Source organism: Taudactylus pleione, unplaced genomic scaffold (assembly GCF_031769625.1).
Source record: "Taudactylus pleione unplaced genomic scaffold, aTauple2 ptg000205l, whole genome shotgun sequence".
NCBI lineage: Eukaryota > Metazoa > Chordata > Amphibia > Anura > Myobatrachidae > Taudactylus > Taudactylus pleione.
In genome coordinates, this window is record NW_028284607.1 from 545,110 (window position 1) to 568,905 (window position 23,796).

General features: G+C 41.6%; 1 protein-coding gene across 1 annotated transcript in view; it reads right to left on the reverse strand.

The window, feature by feature from the left end:
* The window catches only part of TOP3B (DNA topoisomerase III beta), a 64,506-nt gene that overhangs the window by 36,790 nt on the left and 3,920 nt on the right, over positions 1-23,796 (reverse strand). The window contains exons 2-11 of the mRNA XM_088477829.1: positions 20,743-20,868; positions 14,188-14,319; positions 7,982-8,088; positions 6,991-7,065; positions 6,603-6,799; positions 5,882-6,038; positions 5,561-5,674; positions 3,357-3,447; positions 2,494-2,648; positions 1,166-1,271 (exon numbers count right to left, since the gene is read on the reverse strand). Of these exons, the coding sequence (XP_088333955.1) occupies positions 1,166-1,271; positions 2,494-2,648; positions 3,357-3,447; positions 5,561-5,674; positions 5,882-6,038; positions 6,603-6,799; positions 6,991-7,065; positions 7,982-8,088; positions 14,188-14,319; positions 20,743-20,812 (1,204 nt within the window). The 5' untranslated portion in view covers positions 20,813-20,868. The remainder of the gene's footprint in view (positions 1-1,165; positions 1,272-2,493; positions 2,649-3,356; positions 3,448-5,560; positions 5,675-5,881; positions 6,039-6,602; positions 6,800-6,990; positions 7,066-7,981; positions 8,089-14,187; positions 14,320-20,742; positions 20,869-23,796) is intronic.

The following is a 23,796-nucleotide window of genomic DNA, read 5'->3' on the forward strand; positions in this document are numbered from 1 at the left end:
ACCCATGTTCAGTTTCCAGGTTTCCAAGCCGGGTTAAAGCTGGGGTTCTTGTGTGAAAGGGGTAATGCTTGGTCTTAGTGGAAGTAGCTAAGTGAATACTATCAACAGGTTTACAAAGTCAGTATGTCATGCCCCTTGAACAATTAGAAGAGCTCTAACCCCTCTTTGTCAAACCTTTCTGAGCACTCTTGGATGAAGTGGAAATTGAGGGAGAAGATACACCAACAAACTACAAATTCCAAATACATGTAAGTGCATCTGTCAGATACCCTGGATTACAGGTCCTGGAGTAAAACAGGGGAAATTTGTGATTCAGCATCAAAGCCTAAGACCCACTTCAGGAGTTCCACAGACTTGTAAATGTTATTGACAAACTTCCAAGTTAAAAGTAGACTCGCCCATACACTGTCTCCTTCTAAATTCCCCACCATTGGCATAAAAACATCTGACAGACCTGGGACACTTCTCTCTGTCTATTTCATGATTACAATGATCTCTTCCATGGCATGTTGACTGCTGGCTCACACTTTGAGCACTTACATATGCCACAGACTTGACAGTGAGAATGACATAGATGAGGAAAACATACTGCTCTCTATCCCAATCCTCTAACACAACCTGCCACTTTACCATCAAACAGGGCTTTATGGTTGTCATGCAAGTCATCTTCAGCCACCCATGTGGCAAAAGAATCGTCCATGGGGACAGAGAGTGAAGGCCTTCTACCACCATTTTTATACATTGTATTGTTGAATTAAAGTGGGAGGATGCAGTTATGGAGAATACCAGCATTCTCTTCTATCAGAAACACCTGTTGTATCGAGCTTTTTGCACAAGCAATGAGAGAGCAACAGTAAAGCTTTCTCCAACTTATCCCAGAACTATGCAGCAAGAGTTGCTAAGTTTCACCCTTCACTATTCACCTGGTGCTAAAACAATCAGGAATACCTGAGTGCTCAAGTGGCTCGAAGGCTAGAATATCTCAATATTGTGCCATGAAGCCACGCGCCCTTGTCACAATACCAACCCCCCTTTTTCTGGCACGCGTAAGGCAGTCTATTGACGACATTTGGGTGCCACCGACCCCAGTGACGCCACGCACTGGAGGGTGTAGTACGCCATTTCCGACTACAGTAGACACTATTTTGTCAATGTGACAACTTACCAAGCTCTGCCTCCGTTGCTGAATGCATGGGGGTAATCGGTGGGTGATCTCCAGAATCTGTTCCTTTTCTGGGACGGTTAATACCTTCAGCAAGTAAAGCTTTAACCTGAAATAAATGCAAATAATGCAGTATTCAAGATCTGTGAATACAGGATCATTCAGGTGACATGAAATAGGGGAGTCTTGTGCATTAGATGTTTCTGCAAATCATTCTGACATCAGCTTCATTTGTAACTCCCAAAAAAAACCTTTACACATAACATCCCAATATTATCCCACTCGTATACATACATAAATCAAACATATTGTATGGGACTATATAATTGGCTTCATACAAATTCCATCCTATACAAAACTGATATACTGTAATATCATCTGCTTTATAACGCAATGCACCTACAGTATATTGGGATTCAGTATGATTGACCGCCGGATGCATGGTCGGCGGTTCAAATCCTGTCAGCGGCATCCCGGCAGCAGTGAAAATCCCTATCGTCCCAAGGTAAGTATTTCCTACCTTATTCTGCCCCCTAACCCTCCCGTGGGGGTGCCTAACCCTAAACTCCCCCCCCAAGTGCCTAACCCTAAGTCCCCCGAGGGGTGCCTAACCCTAACCTCCCCCCGGGGGTGTCTAACCCTAATCCCCCCTTCCCCGCCGCCGAAACCTAAGTCCCCCAAGGGGTGCCTAAACCCCCCTTCCCCTAGCCTAAACCTAGTCTCCCGGGGGGGGTGCCTAACCCTCCTTTCCCCTAGCCTAACCCTACACCCCCGGGGAGGTACCTAACACTAAGGGGTTTATTTATCAAGCAGTGAAAAACTTAGTGAAGTAGACCCGTGGAGAAGTTGCCCATGGCAACCAATCAGCTCCTACCAATTATTTTATAGACTGTACTTAATAAATGTTACTTCAAAGCTGATTGGTTGCCATGGGTAACTTCTCCACTGGTCCGCTTCACTAAGTTTTTCACTGCTTGATAAATAAACCCCTAAGTCCCCACAGGGAACCCTAAAGCTAACCCCCCCCCCCCCCCCGTGGCTGTCCGCGCCCGGCTTACCTTTGATCGGTAAGCCGGGTGTCAGGCTCTTGGCGTAGGTAAACTGACAGGCGTCGGGATTTCAACGCCTGTCATTTAACCCCTTGCCGGGATTAGACAGTCGGGAAGCCGACGGTCGGGATTCCGTTCGTCGGCTTCCCATATGGTGATGACAACAACAGCCTTAAATATTGTATAGTGCTCTGCTACAATATTACAGTAAGGTGTCAAATAGAAACAAGCAATGCTGCTCCAATATCCATGTGAAGCAACAACTAGAGCTCCTTCACTCACTGTCTCAGCCCAGAATGGATTGTTGGCCTGCTGCCTCAGGGTCCCCTTCAGGTCAAAATTCTCAGGGTAGTGAGTGGTCTCTGTGCGGGGATAACTGATGTAACCCTGGGTGTATAGTCGTTCTGCAATCTGCATAGTATGCTGAGGGCCCATTCCTGAAATAAAATGATAGTGTGATAAGCAGAGGCTCCACATTCTACAATCCTTTCCCAAATGTACTAAGCAATGTGAGACAGACTACTATAGACCATTAAAAAAACAAAAGGATATGGAGGGGCAGTACAGACGGTGTCATGGTTAGCATTACTGCCTCACAGCGCTATGGTCGTGGGTTCGATTCTAGCTACGGCCCTAGCTGTGTGTGGAGTTTGTATATTTTGCGTGGGTTTCCTACGGGTACTCCGGTTTCCTCCCACACTCCAAAAATATACTGGTAGGTTAATTGGTTCCCAACAAAATTACCCCTAGTGTGTATGTATGTAGGGAATATAGAATGTAAGCTCCACTGGGGCAGGGACAGATGTGAATGGCCAAATATTCTCTGTAAAGCGCTGCGGAATATGTGTGCGCTATATAAATAACTGATAATAAAAGATAATAAATATGGTAAGGTTTGTTATGGTTTGGGATATTTATGGGATTCAATACTACTACATAATTTTACAATTGCACCAACTATTGTTTAGGTGTTATGACCTGGTACTTGACCTCCCTAATCCACTTCTTCACTAATAAGCAGAAATGTGGTTCCAAGCATCTGACATATGTAACCACATCTTCCAATGCGTGAACTCTTATTTTGTACTAGAACACACAAAATAAGCTTTGTCATTGCTGCTATGACACACATTTATAGAACATACCCAAAGCCGAACTGGCTACACGCAACATTTCCACTGTATTTAATGCCTGGGGTCTCTGCTTGGCCTTCTCCTTCTTGCTGACAGATTCCACCTGTAGGCAAGATACTCATTATGAAGCATAAGTGCGCAATACCTACACAAGATAAAAACATGTTTTTGAGAAGTACAGGTTTAGCAGTGTGCAGATGTTGGAGCAGGTTATAAATGGTTTCACTGCACAGAGCAAAATACAAACTACATAGTAGCCCATTAAGTAGTAAACTAATCTGTAAACTAATAGATATTTATTTTTTAATTTTGTTTGAGCTTATATAATGACAGAGTAAGTAGCACAAAAGTGAACAACCCAAGAAATGAAAACAGAAACAAGATTAAACAGCCACACGGCGTTAGACGAACCTAATAAAAATAATAAAATGAGTCTGAACGGCAAGGCCACACATGCTTTTTTCTTTCTAAAAGTGACCAAGAAGTAGTAGCTACACCCATTGAGTATGTACCAAATGATATAATAGATATTTAAGTCTGCAATTCCTATGCATTTGGGTATATGATCTAACCACCGTAGGAAAGTTAACTCAAATGGAAATCAGATCTGTGTTTGAATACAAAGTGGACATTTTACTTTGCACGTTGTCTTTATAACATATTTGTTTACCTATGTCCATTGAAAATAAAATGTAAAACCAGGGTCAAAAGGTCAACACACTAAACGTCGACAGGTACAAATGGTCGACGGGATCAAAAGGTCAACATGAAAATAGTCGACACAAAATTGGTCGACATGATTTTTTCAAGTTTTTTAGGTTTAGGGTTAGGCACTTACCCCGACGGTTATGGTTAGGCACCAGAAGGGAGGGTTAGGCACTAGAAGGGACAGTTGGGGTCTTGCTCCTACCACAACGGTTATGGTTAGGCAGCAGGAGCAAGGGTTAGGGTGAAGATTAGGGCTAAAAAATAATATTAATAAAAATCATGTATCGAACCAATTTTGTGTTGACCATTTTCATATCGACCAGTTGTACCTGTCGACCTTTAGTGTGTCGACATTTTGTCCCTGTCGATCTATTGACTGTCTAACATCTGGGGCCAAATGTAATAGGGTGAGAGTTTAGAAAATATGAAGGTTTAGGAGTAAAACTCTCAAATACATTGATCGAGTTTTATTTCCAATACAGGAAACATCTGGATGAGAGTTTAAATCTTGAGAGTTTTTGAGTCTGAAAAACAAGCAAGTGTGCATGTTCTGTGACTTTATTACATTGGCTGAGTTTAAAAATGTGAGAGTTTTCTCTCACATTTTCTAACCTCTCACCCTATTACATTTGGCCACTGGTGTCTACCTAGACACTGTCAACCTTTTTACTGGCTATCTGTTAATCCACACCCCACCTGGGCAATGGAAACAAGTTGTAATTGAAATATAAATGCAGAACTACATAGTTTAACAAATGACTTCACAAAAAAATCTGGCTAATAACTGAACAATTGATATTGTTGTAGTTTGTAAATAAAGTTTAAGAACAGGCACATTTCACTGTTAACACCGGCTCCAAGGAGGTATGTGCAGAAGAGGAGCAAAAGATATAGGCAAAGCTGCCGTTTGATTTTCTGGCAGGGCTGTGCGGGAGTCACTCGCTCCACTGTAGCGTAGAGCCGTGGATGAAACCACAGGGAAGCACGTCAGGTGATTGCTGTAGAGGCTGTGGCAATCACCTGACATGCTTCCCTGTGGCTCCACTCATGGCGTAGATGCCACAGGGGAGCACAAGGTCACTTCCTCCTAGTTGACTCTGCAGTACTGCAGCTAGGTGAGCTACCAAAATTAAGACCGCAAGCTACCGGTAAGCTCGCGAGCTACAGGTTGGAGACCACTGATCTACAGTATAACAAGATCCTTCCACAGCATATTGTGACTTTCTCCAAAAACGTTAATGATAAGAAGCCATGAAAATGGCGGCAAAAGGGGGTGAAAGTTGTTCTATTTTGTAAAAAAGCATGGAATACACTCAATCATATGCATGAAAAACAAATGTATGTAATACACATTGTATGAATTTAAATTAAAGTTTCCCTTATCCAGGCCAATTTGTAAGCAAGCCTGTGTGGAATGCATAAATGGGTAAAAAGCATAGGGTAGATTACACATTGCAATCTGTCATATTTATGTTTTATGGAAAATAGTTGGGAATTGGTAATGTTACCTTAGCCTCCCTGCTTGTCTTTGTGATGTTTAGGAACATCTGAGCTATTTCTCTGTCAAATACCCGCACACGATCCCAATCCAGATTAAGAGGATGCTCTTGGTTGCGACTCACCTAAACAAGAGAAAATATATAACTTGGAGAATTGTAAATATAAAACACAGAAACTAATCCCAGCAAGAAGCAGGAAATTACATTTATAACTTAGGAACATTCATCAGAGAGACTAGCACTAATCATAATATTGCAATGATACCATAATTCATACAAAAAATAAATGATCTAGCTGATATAATTCACTGACATTTGTTAATTACAGACCTTGACTTGAAGGACCCAGTAGGTTTCAGGCTTGAAGGACTGGATCTTATCATGCCTCTCCACACAGAATCCCAATGTGGGTGTCTGGCAGGGGCCAAATGATATTAGTGAACTGTCCAGGTTGCCATATTTGCCTTGAAAATACTTTGTCTGAAACCTATGTAAAATAAACAAACATCAGGATGAAGATATTTTCAAATTATAGTGGTGATTCAGGTTAGCAGCTGCCATAGCACTAATATGGTGATGCAGCAGCTGTCCTGCCTTCTGCATGCATTACTGATCTGAGCTGCATCCGTGGACGCAGCATCGGATCATCTATGTGATCCTCTGCCGGCTGAGTGACCATGGGGTCACTCAAGCCGGCAATCACAGTTGCTCAAAAGAAGTCAGGAAATTTCAGTCAACCGACAGAGATCCTGGCCTCTAAACCCTCCCCAACGGTGGTAATACGCCTCCGTTTTGGGAAACGGAGGCCATCGCCGTCCCCTCCCTGCCCAGAAACAGCAGCAAACTGTCAGTCACTGGCAGAGCAGCTACAATGGGAGATATGCACTAACCATTGGCATACATCTCTGAATCAGCCCCTATGTACAATACATATTAAGATTATTTTGCTGTTACACAGAGGAGGAAGATTATTTAATGCAACCATTTTGGAGAAGTACATTCGAGAGGCTCCCTTAAAGTAGAAGTAGCCATAAATCATTATTATTATTACCTGGTGAAGGCACAGCCAATCCTGAGGTCCAGCTCCTGTCTGGCATCCACAGACAGTGCTTCATTCTTGTTGGGCTCCCCCAGCCTGTTCATAGCATTCATAATATCTGTATCTGTGATGGAGCTGAACTTGGTGCGGAAAATAGTACGATCGCCTCCATGTGTTCTATTCATCACTGGCAGTACTGCATCCAGTACCTAAAGTATAACACAGGACAGGAAATTATAGGAAAGAGCTTTGGTTTCATCTAATAACATTTGTTTGAGCATAATAAAAGTTACTGGCTTTTTTTACCTTCTTATTAAGACATGATATACATCTTTCCTCTACTCATCCTAAAACATTCCTTTGTCCAACAGCAAGGGCTAAGCACATGGCTAGTACTAACCTCAAAACAGATATTTTCTCCTTCCTTGTCACAGTCCAGCCACAAGACGACATAGTCACATCCACGCCCTTCCACCTGGTAAAGCAGGAGAAACAAATAATAAACAGTTCTACCTCTACTGATAATACAAACCAAGAGGTTGAAGTATCAAGCAGTGAAAAGAGTGGGGAAGAGGACCAGTGGAGGAGTTGCCCAGAGCAACCAATCAACTTCTACCTATCATTGTATGGAATGTACTTTATAAATGCTTTCTCAAAGCCTATTGGTTGCTAAAGGTAACTTCTCCACTGGTCCATTTTACCACTCTTTTCACTGCTTGATACATCAACATCTTAGCACTCAATAGTTTTATAACACTTTGTCTACAGGATTTTATAGGAGAAATTCAATTGTATAAGTATTTAATCATGAATGTCCTTAGAATGGACTATCATGTCTATTAGGGAGCCATTCGGCTTTGTATTCTTTTACACAGTCGGCCAGCAGATTGGTGGCATTATAATCTGTACATTTAAAAACATAAATACAAAAATTAAGTGATAAACCGTTCACCCTACAGAATATATTATTAAAAAAGACCCCCAATGAAACAGCATTATTTGGGACATATTTCACTTAAAACTTTCTTACTGTGATGAGTACACTGCATATGATGGGTCTCACTGTATGATGATGACCACAAATAAAAGAAAATTAAGACCACAATTATCGGGTAACCGTAAATTAAATATCAAAGAGAAGTAGCCTGTATCTTTTGCACAAAAGACAGTAGAGGGATGTGCTAAATACCAGTCATGTAAGCAGAAGCTGTAAGCTCCTGTGTAACAGCGACACACTACATACAACACACTTCAACTGCTGTTACAGAAGTGCTTAATGATAAACCATTTTTAAATCAGACTGTGACTAGACTTACTAGCACATAATCCTGTGTCTCTGACCGGATAAAAGCAGTATGTGGCTATCGCACATGGGCATCAGAGTCACCCACCTGTAAGAACTTCACCATGCTGAGTTTAGGGTTGGCCTCTTTCTTCTCTGTAGGAGCTTTGCTGAACAATTCTGCTGGGTCCACTTTATCCCAGTTGTTATATTTTCCTGAAACGGGCATTGGTGAGATGTAACAATAGGGGAGTATGATAATACTTCAAGCCTTAAACCAGTTAACATGATAGTACAGGAAATGAAAGTTGGGCAGTGCTGTCTCTTGACCTGCTGAAAAATATAACCATGCACAACACAGTGCTATCTAGTCAGGCAGCATAAAAATGTCCAAGCAGAAATCAAAAGTGGACCTTTTCATTCCCAGGCAAAATAAAACACTGCTATTCTTAAAACCTCAATAAATATCTGATTTGTTTGTCACAGGCTAACCAAATCTAAATTATTCTAACAATTGTCTCTTCATGACTCTTATAAAATCCATTTTAAACTAAAAGAATGCCTGTTAAATGTATCCATACCTCTGCATTGCAGAATGTGGACTGACTGAGAGCATTCATTCCCATGGGCCTACGAATAGGATCAAACAGGATGAATGAGTGATGAAACTTAAACAAAACATGAAAACAAAGGAAAGAACGGTCAGCACGGAGTCCAACCTAGCAAAAACAATAACTTGGAGAAACATGACCTTCCAGGTAAGAAAACACAGTGGAAGAAAATGAAGGATCTCAAGGTAATAGTCTGCACAATAGGGAGAGAGAGACAAATATGGCTCCTGCTTCATAACACCTGCAAGCCAACGACAGATACAAAACACCTTTAGTGGAAAAAGTGACTCTAGGTCAGATAGGATTTCCAAACTGTATGAGAGACATGGGTAAGAGAGGCTATTTCACTTAGGAATCATCACAATTGTAAAGCACAACAGTATATACTGGTGCTATGTTAATAATCATGTTATTTCTGTTAAGCCCTGTCGAAAGAAGGCACATTCACACAGAAGATGCCAAACTTGATTGATCTAAAAGGTAGAATATAAAGGGACCATCTGAGCTAATTGGGGACAATGAACTATTCAGGTATCCTTTAAATGGTTACAGGTATAGCCATAACACTACAATGTGCTTGTGGTTGATCATGGGTCCTATGGATAGAGTTGTAAGTAGGCGTACCGGTTTCCAGTGGGGGTGTTAACCACTAGAAAAAGAGAACCCAGCTCTCCTTAACCCTCTGTCTCAACACCACCTCACAGCTCATGCATCTTCTAGTGACCTTCCAAGGAATAAGAGGAGTTGTAGAGAAAAACACGTTGAGACACAATTTTTTGATCCACAGAAGGTGGAAGGAGGTCACAAAGTTGTTTTGTAAACTTGTGATGTATTCCATAGAAGATACAAAGTGGATACAAGCTCGGAGGGCTGTCAGTGAGGGTGTTGTTTGAGACTTCCAATTATTGACTATTAGTGATTTTGCTGCATTTCAGATATGTATCAATAGTTTACCCTGATGCTTTCCAACTGACTGGATGGGGGCATTTAGGAGAATCTCGTGGTGTATTCGAACCGATCACCATGGAGATTAGGTCCTACACATGGTCCCAATATGGGCCAGTGATAGGGCAGGACTACCATGTGTAATAAACCATACCCTGATGGGAATATAGCGTGAAGCTTGGATGGTACCAAGTATCATTTGGTATAGACTTTTTTTCATCAGTTGGTATAGACTTCGTAACATGTTTCCCATATGGCAACACTAATGGAAACCTTGGCACTTCGTAATCTAATGGTGGACCATCCCTCGTCATCAATCTGAGAGGACAAATCAGCTTCCCAAGCCACCTCATAGGGTTCCCGATCAGGTGGATCTGGGTCTAAAATGGAGTGGTACAGCACCAAGATGTTTCCCTTGCATCCAACTGAGTAGACACACAAGTGTTCAGATGGGGACAACAATCTTGGGGTTCAAGTTTATGTCCTTTTTGAAGGACAAATGCTTTCAAGATAATAGGGGCAAGCGGCATCAGCTCTGATTGGGAATGCCATTTTGTTACGCCTCCACGAGCTGTTCCACCGATATAACAAACCCTTCTGCCATGCAAACAGCGTCAAGGGTTTGACTAATTGCTGACTAACCTCTTCTCCAAGTGGTCATTAAAGGACGCCATGTCCAGAAAAGGGATTAAGGTCTGGGGAGCAACCCTGAAGCATCCTGAGATCATTTAAGTGTGGTGTTGCTTCTCAGCCAAGGGAGTGGGCTCACTCACAATTTTGCCTAAGAACACAGCCATGAATAAAGAATGGTACCAAAACATCCTCCAAGAGCAACTTCTCCCAACCATCTAAGAACAGTTTGGTGACGACCAATGCCTTTTCCAGCATGATGGATCACCTAGCCATAAGGCAAAAGTGATAACTATGTGGCTCGGGTAACAAAACATTGAAATTTTTGGTCCATGGCCAGGAAACTCCCCAGACCTTAATCCCATTGAGAACTTGTGGTTAATCCTCAAGAGGCGAGTGGACAAACAAAAACCCACAAATTCTGACAAACTCCAAGCATTGATTAGGCACGAATGGGCAGCCATCAGTCAGTATGTGGCCCAGAATTTGATTGACCGCTTGCCAGGGCGAATTGCAGAGGTCTTGAAAAAGAAGGGTCAACCCTGCAAATATTGATTCTCTGCATAAACTTAATGTAATTGTCAATAAAAACCTTTGACACTTATGAATGCTTGTAATTTTACTTCAGTATACCATAGTAACATCTGACAAAAAGGTCTAAAAACACTGAAGCAGCAAACTTTGTAAATACCAATACATGTGTCATTCTCAAAACTATTGGCAATGGTTGTAAATTACCAATGTTGGGGGACAAACAACCCCTTGTTATGGACATAGATTTCTGAAAAGAGGACAACCCAAGCACACCAAGGGAATGAAAATCTAGACTTTTACTACCCTTCTGCGCTCTAAAGTGAAGATGAGCCTTACATGACAAGATCTAGTCTGACCAGAAAAGAAAAGAAAAACCAAAAACACTATCTAGAAAAAGGGGGTTCAAAGGGGTGAAGAAGATGTTTCCTCCCAGCTGATACCAGTGTGTGACCTGGGAAGGCTGGACGAAATGGTCACTGTATAAGCTCCTTTGGCAGTCAATATCAAGTCTGGAGACTGGTAGCACTATGGAGGAAGGCAATAGCAGGTATAGAAGCACTGAAGATATGCTGACCACACAGGATACGATTTTATCTCAGTGTTCCTAATTGCCAGTGCATGGGCTCTATTCATTATCACTTAATTTCTACAAAAGCAGGTGGTGTCCTGTCTCTTAGGGGTTAACCATAACCCATCAGGAGTTTCCCGCTGCTAATGGAGAAATATCAATGACCAATAACAGGTAATATGCCTTCGTCTTTCCATTATTTATGCATGACCTTGTGTTTTTCAGAAAACTAAAGAATGGTGCACAATTATGCGGTAGTGCAACAGAAGTAATCAGAAGATTTTAAAATAAAATAGTAATTAAATCAATACTTGTTTTAAATGCACAATTACATGGAAATAATTTCTGCATACAGGTCATTAAACAAAGTTTTTCATTATCCAATTATCTGAAGCAACAGCAAAAACCAGAAAATATTAATATACTATACATAGTGGCTAACGGTCAGTAGTTTCCAGAGACAGTTGCAGCTTTAAAAAGATTTGGTCTGTTTTGCAATATTGAACAACTATAATTCCCAACCACACTCTGTTGTTATAATCTGGGACTTATTTGTTAATTTGTATTGAAGAGAATTGTTACAGAATATAAAGAAGTACATTCTAACACCAAGTTCAGTTAATATATAATAGGGGCTGTACTACAGAAGGGTGTGGTATGACTTGTTGACATTCAGAATATCGATATGGACAATAAGTTGACAACCAAATATGTTGACATACAATTAGGTCAACATGGTTAAAATGTCAACACGCTCAGAATGTAGACATTTAACATGTTGCCATGTTGGGGTTTTTTTTGCTTATTTTAGCCTTACCCTAACTCAGAGGTTCCCAAACACTGTCCTCAAGGCTCCCCAACAGTTCAGGTTTCAGAGATATCCATGGTTGAGCACAGGTGACTTAATTAGTACCTCAGTCAATTTGATTTAACCAGCTGTACTCAGCCATGGATATCTGTAACACCTGAACTATTGGGGAGCCTTGAGGACCGTGTTTGGGAACCTCTGCCCTAACTCATAACCCTAAACAACGACAAAAAAAACATTCTGAACATGACAACATTTTAACCATGTCAAACTAATTGTATATCAACATATTGGTTGTCGACCTATTGTCCATGTCAACATTAAGAACCTGTCGACCTTCTGAATGTCGACTACCTGATCAGATACCCTACAGAAAGGTCCAGCTATACACTATTACAACAGATGTGCATAGATTCAACTGCTCAGCATACACTTGTCCCTGGAAATGAAATAAGTACATTGGCAACTATGAATGTAAATATAAAAAATATATCCGAGCAATACATAAAGACACATTTATGAAACAAATATTATGCAAACAACCAAATTCTTAAAAGCACTAATTAAAAAAAAGCTCAGTTTGGAAACAAAACACTTTGCATTATTCCATTATTCCACCAAAGTGATGATGTAGAAGTATGAACTAGCGTCTAGCTAACCTAGAGGTGCCAGCAGAGGGCACTCCCATCCATTAGATCTTTGCCCTGCACTAATTCTTACTTGCTGCCTCCTTTTCTCTGCAGACACGCAACACGTGGCTGAAAAAATCTGCCCCTTCCTTTTTTATTAAGACCTTATGTAGGGCCCTGCTACATGCTGAGCGACCTCATTAAACCTCTTCCTGTGCTTCCTGCACTTAGAGTACCGAGAGGTGTATGGGAAGCAAGGCAGTGAAGACATTACCTTGGAACCGTGCTTTAATTCTAACATACTGCTAAATTAGACAAATAATAGCTATCTGTGGTTACTCTGTCATCTATACAGGGAAAGTGCTGAGCTCAATAAGTTATATAAAGAGTTGCATATGCACAAACTAACGAAATTAATGAACGTTGTGTTTGATATAATTTCTTTCAGCTAGGACAAGGAAAGGGAAACATCATTTACTAATGACTCTGACTGTGATCAGATTTTATATCACAGTGTGAAAAATATGACATGTAAGTCAACCAGTGTCAAATATTGTAATTAGAAGTCAAACTGTGAGCTCTCACTGACTGCTGTCCCTCGTAAAACCTGGCATTGTGTATGCAGTGAGGAACCAGGACATTCAAATAGGCCCTTGTTTTTAATGAATCATTTACTTTTAATGAAGAAAAAACTGTATTTATAAACATGGCTCACTTCTACACATAAAAACCTACTGATTAAATGGGACTCGTGCATCACATCTTAAACTCCCTTCCTTCTCTCCCTGGTACTGACATGAGAGACATTTAAGTGGATTTCCCTGTGTAATGCCAGTGATTCTATCATATGAGAGAAAAGCCGATGCAGCAGTTATTATAGGGCCGGATTCAATTAGCCGCAGTATTTAACCACGGGCTAATGGAGGAGCCGGTGTTATTCAATTACACCATGCAGGATGCACTTAACGCGGATTTCTGTTCGAGCCTGACAGAGGATCGAATAGAAATCTGCGGTAAGTGCCCTTACCGCAGGTACCGCAAACACGTTAACCCACAGCTCTGGGTACTTATCCTGGACCTAAATGTTTGCATTAGCTGCAATTTTGCTGCACAAGGAAAAGGAGTTGTAATTGGATGGCCTCAAGCACAAAAGCCAGAGGCTACCACCCTTTTCCTCACGCTGCAAATTACCACGGCTAATTGAATCCGGCCCATAGTAATCTAGAGTGGCAGCTAGTGTACACCTGAAGGGGTAATAAGTAACAGCAGATTTTCCTGTTTTTAACATACTGACAAATTCTGATTAAAGGCATCAACATGATTGTAGGCGAGTATGACAAGCTGATCACTATCAATGGAGCCAAAGGTGTGTGCAGCAGTGTGTAAAGGAGAATGATTAGAAAATGAAATATATTTTTAGTGTTGCTAAACAGTAACTTAGACATTTTTTTGACAGGTTTGTCTCCATTTTCGGAGCCTATAGTTCACGAATGTCGCTATTAATGTTGATTGATGATTGGTAAGTGCATTTTAAGTGATCTTATTGTATTTCAGAATTCTGCATTCCAGGTAAACATGAGTCAGCAATACCTATGAAGTCCAAGCTCATTACATGGCCACAGACGGATGTCATCTTGTATCGCACACCCTGTCCCATGAAGGATCCGGTATATTCATGTACAGAACAAGCACCATTTAAACCTTTTCGAGAGGTAGCAGAACCTAGAAGAGAAAACTACAATGAAAGATGAACACACATAATTGCTGAAATACACCCAAGCATTAATAATATATCAAATTTTCTGTTTCCCTAGGTTGCTATAGCAAGGCACTGCACTTGTACAGGCAAAGAGAATATATCTTGACTCCTTCCAGAGCGCCATGCTGACGGTATCATTTATTTGATGGAGGGATTGGAGCAGGTTTGTGCTGGCCACCTCCTGTACTGTTAAGATCCCCAGCATATAACTCCCTGACGTGGCACAGAGGGAGAGAGCTTGAAGCCAGGTCTAGGTTGCACAGTCCGAGTGGTGTGCTTTTTGAGTCTCCTCCGGCAGTCTGGTAATGTGGTTTGGTGGATCTAGGAAACAGGTATGTGTGCAAACACATTTCCGGCTCTTTGGGTTTGTTCCACAAGATAGCAGAAACAACAGATACAGCGCCTGGAGGTACACACACATCATAAATGTCCTGTGACATTAGGACACTTCTATAGGGTATATTAGGAACTGTTGGCGCTAATATGTGGAGAACAATAATTACATTTAACTAGTATTTATGAATGTAAATGATGCTTATAACATTAACATACAAGTCCTTTTGGTTGTGCCTGTAGTTTTGACCAGAATGTACTGTAACTAAATGTAGTTCTTACAAAAAAAAAAAATAATCAAACTATTTTCTAGAGTAGCCTAAATCTTATGTTGCCTAGCTAGGGAAAACTGCTTCCAATACAAACATATTCTTTATTGACGTGTCATAGCATTTTATGTGAAAAACACAATCATACAGTGATAAGTAAATACACAAAGAAAAAGTTAAATGGAAGAGTTTAAATATTAAATATGATAACTGAGCAGTATGCAGTCAGGATGCCAACGGTCCGAATGCCGACCATAGGCATCCTGACTGTCTAATCCCGGCAAGGGTCTAATGACAGGCGTCGAAATCCTGATGCCTGTCATTTTACCTACGACGGGTGCCCGACATCCCAATGGAAGGTAAGCCGGGTGACAGGCGTGAACAGCTGCGGTTGGGGGGTTGGGTTAGGGGCTCCCGGGGGGGGGGAGGACTTAGGCTCAGGCAGCCCGTAGGAGGGTTAGGCTAGGGGATGGGGGGTTAGGCATCCCCGAGGGGAGGTTAGGGTTAGGCATCCCCCAGGGAGACTTAGGGTTAGGCTGCGGGGAAGGGGGGGTTAGATTTAGGCACTTAGAGGGGAGGTTAGGGTTAGGGGGAGGAAGGTTAGCGATACTTACCCTGATTAACGATCAGGATTTTCACCATTGCCGGGCTGCCGCTGTCGGGATTTGAACCGCTGGCCAACTGAGCTATATCTAGTGCCAGGCAAAATATACTGAGCCATATCTGGTGCCGATGTAGGAAGGTGAGCAATAAGCGATGCACAGAATACTATGATCATTTATGGTGCCCACTACAGAAATTGATCCATATCTGAAGGTAATTTGATCTAATGTGACCATGTAATTCGATGAGTGCCAGTTCTGATGGTGAGAACGCCTTGTTAATGAGAGGTCAGAGGAGAAAATCCAGACACTGGAGGCCCGCATGGTGCAGAATCCCTCCCTTGCTGGTGCCTAACCTCCCCAGGGGTGCCTAACCCTAGCCTCCCCCCCGGTGGTGCCTAACCCTAACCCCCCCTTCCCGCACCCTAAACCTAACCCTCCCGGTGGGAGGGGGTGCCTAACCCTAACCTCCCCCCAGTGGTGCCTAACCCTAACCACCCCTTCCCTAGCCTAACCCTAGCCCTCCCCGGGGGTGTGCCTATCCCTAATCGCCCCCTGGGGGTGGCTAAAGCTAACCCCCCTTCCCCGGGGACAGAGCAGTTACTTACCCATCCGGACGATCAGGATTCCAGCGGCTCCAGATACCGACGTTAGTATCCTGTTCTTCTTCGGGATATCGGCGTCGACATATTGCCGAGTGGCGGGATTCGTGCAGCGGTACATTGACGCCTGGCATCCCGTCCGCCGGCAATATGACTGCATCCCATTACAACACTGGTATGCAGAAGAGCTTCTCTGAATAAACAGCACAAAACTTTAAGTGGATGGGCCTATGGCAGCAAAAGATCACATTGGATTCTACTCATGTCAGTTAACTGAGGTTACAGTGGGCACAGGGCAGTGAAGACTGGAAAAACTTTGCTTGGCCTAACAAATTTCATTTCTGCTGCAGCAAAGATATTAGAGCTTGAATTTGGCATCAACGGTTTGGGCTGTAGGTGGTTGTGGCATAATGGTAGTGAATGCATTGTTGGTTCCCAAATTGTGCGCCGCGGCACCCTGGGGTGCCTCGGGACACTTGCAGGAGTGCCTCAAGTTGGTGGTCCAGCACCAAATCAAATTATTTATGGTCAATGTAATGTAAATATGTGGACAAACAGAAGCGCAAACCTGTCACCCACTACATAAATGAACCTAAGGATGACAGGTAAACACAATTTACTTCACTTTACTACTTCAGTACATTGTTCAATAACAAACTTGTGTCTTAGTGGTGCCGTGAAAACAATTCTGATGCACTAGGCCGCCACGATTCAAAAAATGTGCAGGCATATTTATAGTTGGGAGGGGGGGTGTTCTAAATTTGACTGCACATTTGCATGGACTGTTGACAACAGGCAGTTCTGATTTCCTTAGGAGCGTGATCAAGGTTGCTTAAATACAGGTTGAGTCTCCCATATCCAAATGATCCGAAATACGGAATATTTTTAGCATGACTGAGAAAGTGAAACCTTTGCTTTCTGATAGTTCAATGTACACAAACTTTGTTTAAAGTAGGGATGTGCAGGCTCGGATAGGTTCGAGTTTGCACGCCGAGTTCGGATTTTTCCCTCCAAAAAACGGGACTCAGAAAGAGGCAAAACGTCATCTTGCATGGACAATCATCATCATTCCTGGACAAAAGTTCAGGAATGATGATGTTTGTCCATGCAAGATGACGTTTTGCCTCTTTCCGAGTCCCGTTTTTTGGAGTGAAAAATCCGAACTCGGCGTGCAAACTCGAACCTATCCGAGCCTGCACATCCCTAGTTTAAAGCACAAATTATTAAAAATATAGTATAAAATAACCTTCAGGCTGTGTGTATAAGGTGTATATGAAACAAATGAAATTCATGTATGTACACAAACTTTTTTTGATGCACAATATTATAAAAAATATAGTATAAAATGACCTTCAGGCTATGTGTATAAGGTGTATATAAAACAAATGCATTCTGTGTGTATATTTGGGTCCCATTCCCAAGATATTTCATCATTTTATGTAAATATTCCGATATCCAAAATACCTCTGGTCCCAAGCATTTTGGATATGGGAGACTCAACCTGTATAACAGACTGCAGCTACAGTGCCTATAGAAAATCGTCATACCCTGTCAAAATCCTTGCCTTTGTCACTTTACAAATTGGAAAAAAATAAATCAAACTCTTCCTTGCTTTATTAACACATTATAACCCTCACATGAAAGTGAAAATACATTTCTGCGATTAATTACTAAAATATCTGGTTTGGATAATTGATGATAATACCCTTAAGCTGCATACACACGTAAAGATTTTCTGTCCAACCATCCAACTAGTTGATTGGTTGGAATGAAAATCTGGTAACGTATGGGAGTAAATGATGATCAGCAATTTGCTCTTAAATGCCAGAAAACAGATGAAAATAGATGTTCAGACAAGTTTGTTAAATGTTTGATCTAAACAATTTGTTCAAACAACAGTTTTTGTCCATTTTCCGGCGTTTGGGAGCAAATTGCTGATTGTCATTTGCTTTCATACCTTACCAGATTTTCTTTCCTCCAATCAACTAGATAGATGGTTGGACAGAAAATCTTTACGTGTGTATGCAGCTCTAGAGTACCCATTAGAAACTTTCTCAGGTACAACCAATAACCTTCCAGATCACAAAACCAGCCCACCAGCTGACATCAATTGTAGGATTCAGTATGATTGACCGCCGACAGCGGCATCCCGGCAGCAGTGAAAATCCCAATCGTCCCAAGGTAAGTATTTCCTACCCTATTCTACCCCCTAACCCTCCCTTAGGGGTGCCCAACCACCCCCAGAAGTGCCTAACCCTAATCCCCCCCCTCTTATAGGGGAATTCAATATGGAGCGATAAGTCCGTTTTTTGCGTTAATATCGCACCTATGACATCATTATCGCAGGTTTTAGTTTTACACTGTATTCAATTTCAAAGACTTTTCGCAGGTTCGAAAAGTCTTTGAAAAAAAACGGGGATAACTTTTCACCACTGAATAGGTGGCGAAAAAATGTGCAGAATTGGGGTTTAGAGGTGCAGGCTTAAAAAAAATAGCCTGCACTCCTGGGAATGACATTTTAAGAAAGTGTGTCAAAAAAATATAAAATAAAATAGGGACACCCCAAAAAATTAATTTAAAAATTGGGGTGAAAAAAAAAAAATGGGAAAAAATTGTTTAACAATATGGAAATAGGTTCAGGGCTATTCTGCAAATATGCGGCAGGTGTATTCTAGAATAGATTAATAGCGGCAGGTGCACAGTTGCAGAATTTTTTAAAAATTACATTAGGGACAAATATGCTAGTTCCCATTTTCATGTACCCCAAATTTGATGGGACCACTTAAAAAAATGAAAAAAATAACCTAAGTGCTCTTCTGCAACACTTCTTCAATGTCGTAAAAAAAACACCTGCTGCGGCTATTTAAATCCCCGACTTTCATTTGCAGGCTAAAAACAGGGGTACCCATAGTGATCCCCCATGTTTTTACAGTTTTAGGGGGTCCTACAATTTTTTTAAGGAAAAGTTCGTAATTTAACGCAAATCCCACTTCGCAGGCTCCCATTTTCGTAGGTTTCATATTGAATACGGGGATAAGCGGGCGCGCGCCCGATACTTTATCCCAAGTAAAAGCTCCACGAAGTAAACAGCGAACTTTACATTTCATATTGAATACCCCTCTAAGTACCTAAGTCTAACCTCCCCTTCCCCACTGCCTAAACCTAAGTCCCCCGGGGGGGGTGCCTAACCCAAACCTTTCCCCTGGGGTGCCTAACCCTCCCTTCCCCTAGCCTAACCCTAAACTCCCGGGGAGGGGTGCCTAACCCTATGTCCCCCCCCGGGAACCCTAAACCTAAAGGTGCTTTCAAAAGGCCTCTGGGATAAAGTTGTGGAAAAGCACAAGTTATGAGAAAGATACAAAAAGATTTCAATGGCTTTTGCTCTCCCTCTGAGTCAAAGCATTATTAAGAAGTCGAAGTGTATTGGCACCACCAACACCTTGTCTAGATCAGGCCGTCCCTACAAACTGCATGCTAGAACAAGGAGGATATTGAGCAGGGAAGCTACCAAGTGGCCAATGGCAACTTTAAATGAATTACAAATCTTTATGGCTGAGATTGGGCGTCTCTGCATGTGATAACCATCTCACAACTTTACAAAAAGGTGGCCTGTATGGCAGGGTGGCAAGAAAAAAGCCTCTTCTTGAAGTGGCAAACAAAAACACTTGGAAGATTCTGATGCCATGTGGCAAAAGGTAGTATGATCACCTGAGACCAAGATAAAACTTTTTGGACTGAACTTCAAGCGCTATGTATGGTGAAAATCAAACACCATGCCTACTGTGAAGCATGGTGTGACATTAGCATTCCCGCTAGGCTGTTTTAGCGGGGAGCCGCGCCCTGCCAGATTTCCTTTTGAAGGCGCCCCGCTAAAACAGTCTGTGGGTGCCATCCCGCAGGTGGGGAAAATTGCGGTGTAGCGATCACCGCCGGTGAATAGATGCCATGCGCATCTATTCACAGATAAGGGAGAGCTTGAGCACGCCCCCAAGAGTGATGAAAAGGAGGCTTGTCTTAAAGACTTGCCCCCTTTTTGGGCGAGGTTTGTTCTTGAATAATTCCCCAATCTAGGTGCTCAAAGCTTGTAGACACAATCCAAACAGACTGATGGCTATAATTGCAGCAAAGGACGGCTCTATAAAGTATTACATCAGGGGACTGATCACTTTTCCAACCCTGTTATTCCAGTTTTAATTATTTTATTATATATCAGAACTGTTGCCTTTTTTTAATTCGTTGAATTTTGCAAGGTGAAATGTGTAAATAAAGCTGGACAAATTTATTTTCCAGGGTGTCTGTGACAAAAGGTAAGGATTTTGACAGGGTATGATTATTTTCTATAGGCACTGTTTATGGGAAACAGCCATAAAGTTCTAAGTGTTTAATAGTCTAAACACAAATAAAACTATGTCTACTGAAAACCTTCCCTGTACTACTGTAGGTACAATTTGTCACAAGCTTAGTTTCAGCTTAGATGCCTTTATGTATTAACTACGGCTCCATTTTTTCTTCCAAAGACTGCAATAGTTATATAGCTGCTGTGTAATAAATACTGTTGTAAAAAGTTTGATATTCCTTACCTTTAGAAAGGATTTTGGCAATAGACTGAGCCAATGAAGGCTTCTCTGCTACCATAAACACGGTCTTCATATTCGGAGACAGACAGTGTCCACTTATCACAAAACACGTCGGTCCAATCTAAGGTGCTAATGAAAAACACACAATTATAAGAGGATACTGATTATTATTATTATCCTTTATTTATATGGCGCCACAAGGGTTCCGCAGAACCTTACATAGTACATAGACATAGTACATAAACAGTTGAGCAGAACAAGAAAACAGTGTCATACAGTTTAAGACAATGCAATACAAGTACATGGTATATAAACACTGCTGCAACAGAAGCAGGATGGCAAAAGTCACGGGTTAGGTGCTTTTAAGTATAGAGCAGATAATATAAGTAAAGAAAGGATAAGCACAAGAGAAAAGAGGGCCCTGCTCGTGAGAGCTTACATTCTAGAGGGGATGGGCAAACAGACAGGAGTGACACGGATGGGGTAGAAGTGAGCATGGGACAGAGGGTGATTCCTATTTTACAGTATGTGTGGAAGTCATTTGAATTAAGATTTACGCCACTGACATTCTACTTTAAAAGGCAGTTTTTGTAGGTGTCTGTGGAAAGCCATGGCTGTTATGTCAGTTTACGTGAAGTCTGACGGGTAGCTGAAGCCACATCATGAAGGGCTATTTAGAGAGTTTGGTTAACGTATAAACCAGCAGTCTCAGGTAAATGTAGAAATTGGTGAAAGTAGTTATTGTAAAGAGATGTTCAGATGTAAAATAATAAGTTGTGATCAAGTGTGAATTCTATAAGGCAAATTTATTGATTTGGAGGGTGATGGGAGACATGTGAGGTTTGCAGAATTTTTTTTATTCCATAGTAAAACCGCTGTGTGTGTGTGTGGGGACTGGATTTGGTGATATGTCACCAGATAATAAAAGCAGAAGGATGGAGAAGTAGATATAGTTGTAGGTGTGTAAAAGTTTTTTATAGTGACACAATGAGGCTGTAATAGTCAATTTTTGATGAAAAGAACGCTCATTAGTTTTTAGAGGAGGTGAGTGACTCAATAGGGCGGCAGTGTGCCCAGAGAGGGGAGATGCAGGGAGAGTTAGGGATGTTATATCCTTAGAGAAAATACAAAGGAGGGAGTTGATAAAAAGAAATGTGTAGTACATGGTGAGTTTTAGCTTTGTTATTTTTAGACAAATTTTAAAGCAATTAGTGAACACAATACATTCAAAACCAAATTAAATGAAAAATGCTGTCTCCACTACTTTAACCTCCTGTATTAATACTTCCATAGCTTCCAAATTCTCTTTGATTCCCAGGTTTATTTATTTATTTATTATATAGCAGATAAAAAAAAATTCCAAATAAGCTACTGGGTCTTTTAAGACCATGAGCGGTATCCAATTAGCCACGAACATTGTTCAGGCACTAATTGATCCCCGCGATCGGTGAAAAACGGGGATTTTTGGCATTGTTTTTTTTCACCCTATCCTATTATTTTGGTCGAAATAATAGCATAGTTCTCCCGAAAACACATAGGAGCCGCTATAAGCTCGCAGACCTATGTGTTTTCGCCTTTTTTGGGTGAAAAAAACTGCACTTATCGTGGATTATTTTTCGGGACACATCAGGTCCCTAAAAAATACCCACGATAAGTGCCGGCGTAGGGCCAAATTTCGGGCTAATTCGATAGCCCCGGGCGAGGTAATTAGCATGTACTGATATATATATATTCCTGTTTTATCCTCCTCCCATTAGAAATCTGACTTCCACGGTCTGTGAAATCATTAGAGCGTGAACCATTTATTGAAGTGGTTCCAAGTCATAGTTTTCAGTTACACTCTGACTCTGCGTCATTAACTTATGTCTTTTAACCAGGGCTGTGCAGTCAATAACCCCCAACTCGGACTTCTCCATTTTACTAACAGAGGCTTTCCAACTCCACAGTCCTGCTTTTAATACAACAGAAAGCAGGATGAACTCACACAGTAATACCCCTTACACACTGCCATCAACTAACCCGGGTTACTGCACATGAAAGCGCAGCAACCCAGGTTACTGCGCAGTGTGAAAGGGCCCAGTTGAAATAATCCGGGTCGAGCGACCCGGCATTTCAACCTGGGTAACGAGCAGGGTTGAACACAAGTTCAACTAGGCTCGCAGTGCGGTGTGAACGGGTGACCCAGGTCCCGTTCACTGCCTAGGGAGAACCGATGCTTGGAGATGATCTCATCTCAGCGCGTCATCTCAGCAACGATGTCCAAAAGGGGTCTCAAGCAGGGGGCACACGGGATCAACGAGTGTACAAATCCAGGGTGCGACCTGCCAATAGCGATGTGAAAGGGGTATAACTCGCCTTCACTTACTGTACATCAAGGGGAAGGGCTCAACCAATCACAATCAAACTAGTCTTCCCAGGTTTGGTACAATATAAAGTAAGCTCATGAAGGAGAGATCATCACTGTAACTGTTGTAGTACCTTTGATGCAGGGAAAGGAGAGGTACTGTATGAGCAGGCCAAACTCTATGACTGGGAAAAGCAGAATAAGTAGTACCTTTGATGCAGGGAAAGGAGAGGTACTGTATGAGCAGGCCAAACTCTATGACTGGGAAAAGCAGAATAAGACCATGACTGACAGCTCTGACACATACTTATGGAGTGTCAGCATGCTAGTGAGGAAGAGACTGAAAGAGGAAGTCAGCAGGGATTCCTATAAATGGACGCTCTTCAATATTTTTTAGTAGAACAGTTCTTCCTGCCTAGTTTTGGGTGACGTTCACACTATTCGTTTTTATGCTGCAAGTTAATACTGTATTTACAAACCATAAATAGACATATATATAATTTTCTTTTACTAGAACAAAATTGCTATAGTGGCCCATATGTCTGCCTTAAGTGTAATATAATGGCATTATCATTATATCCTATTAAACCTGTGGATTATGTTATGTTGGGTAGGAGTAGTGCCCTCTGTCTATAGTGAGTATAAAAAAAGTGTATTATGATCATGTCACATTGGATAATTCTAGTATATGTAGAGAGCGTAATAGAATTGTG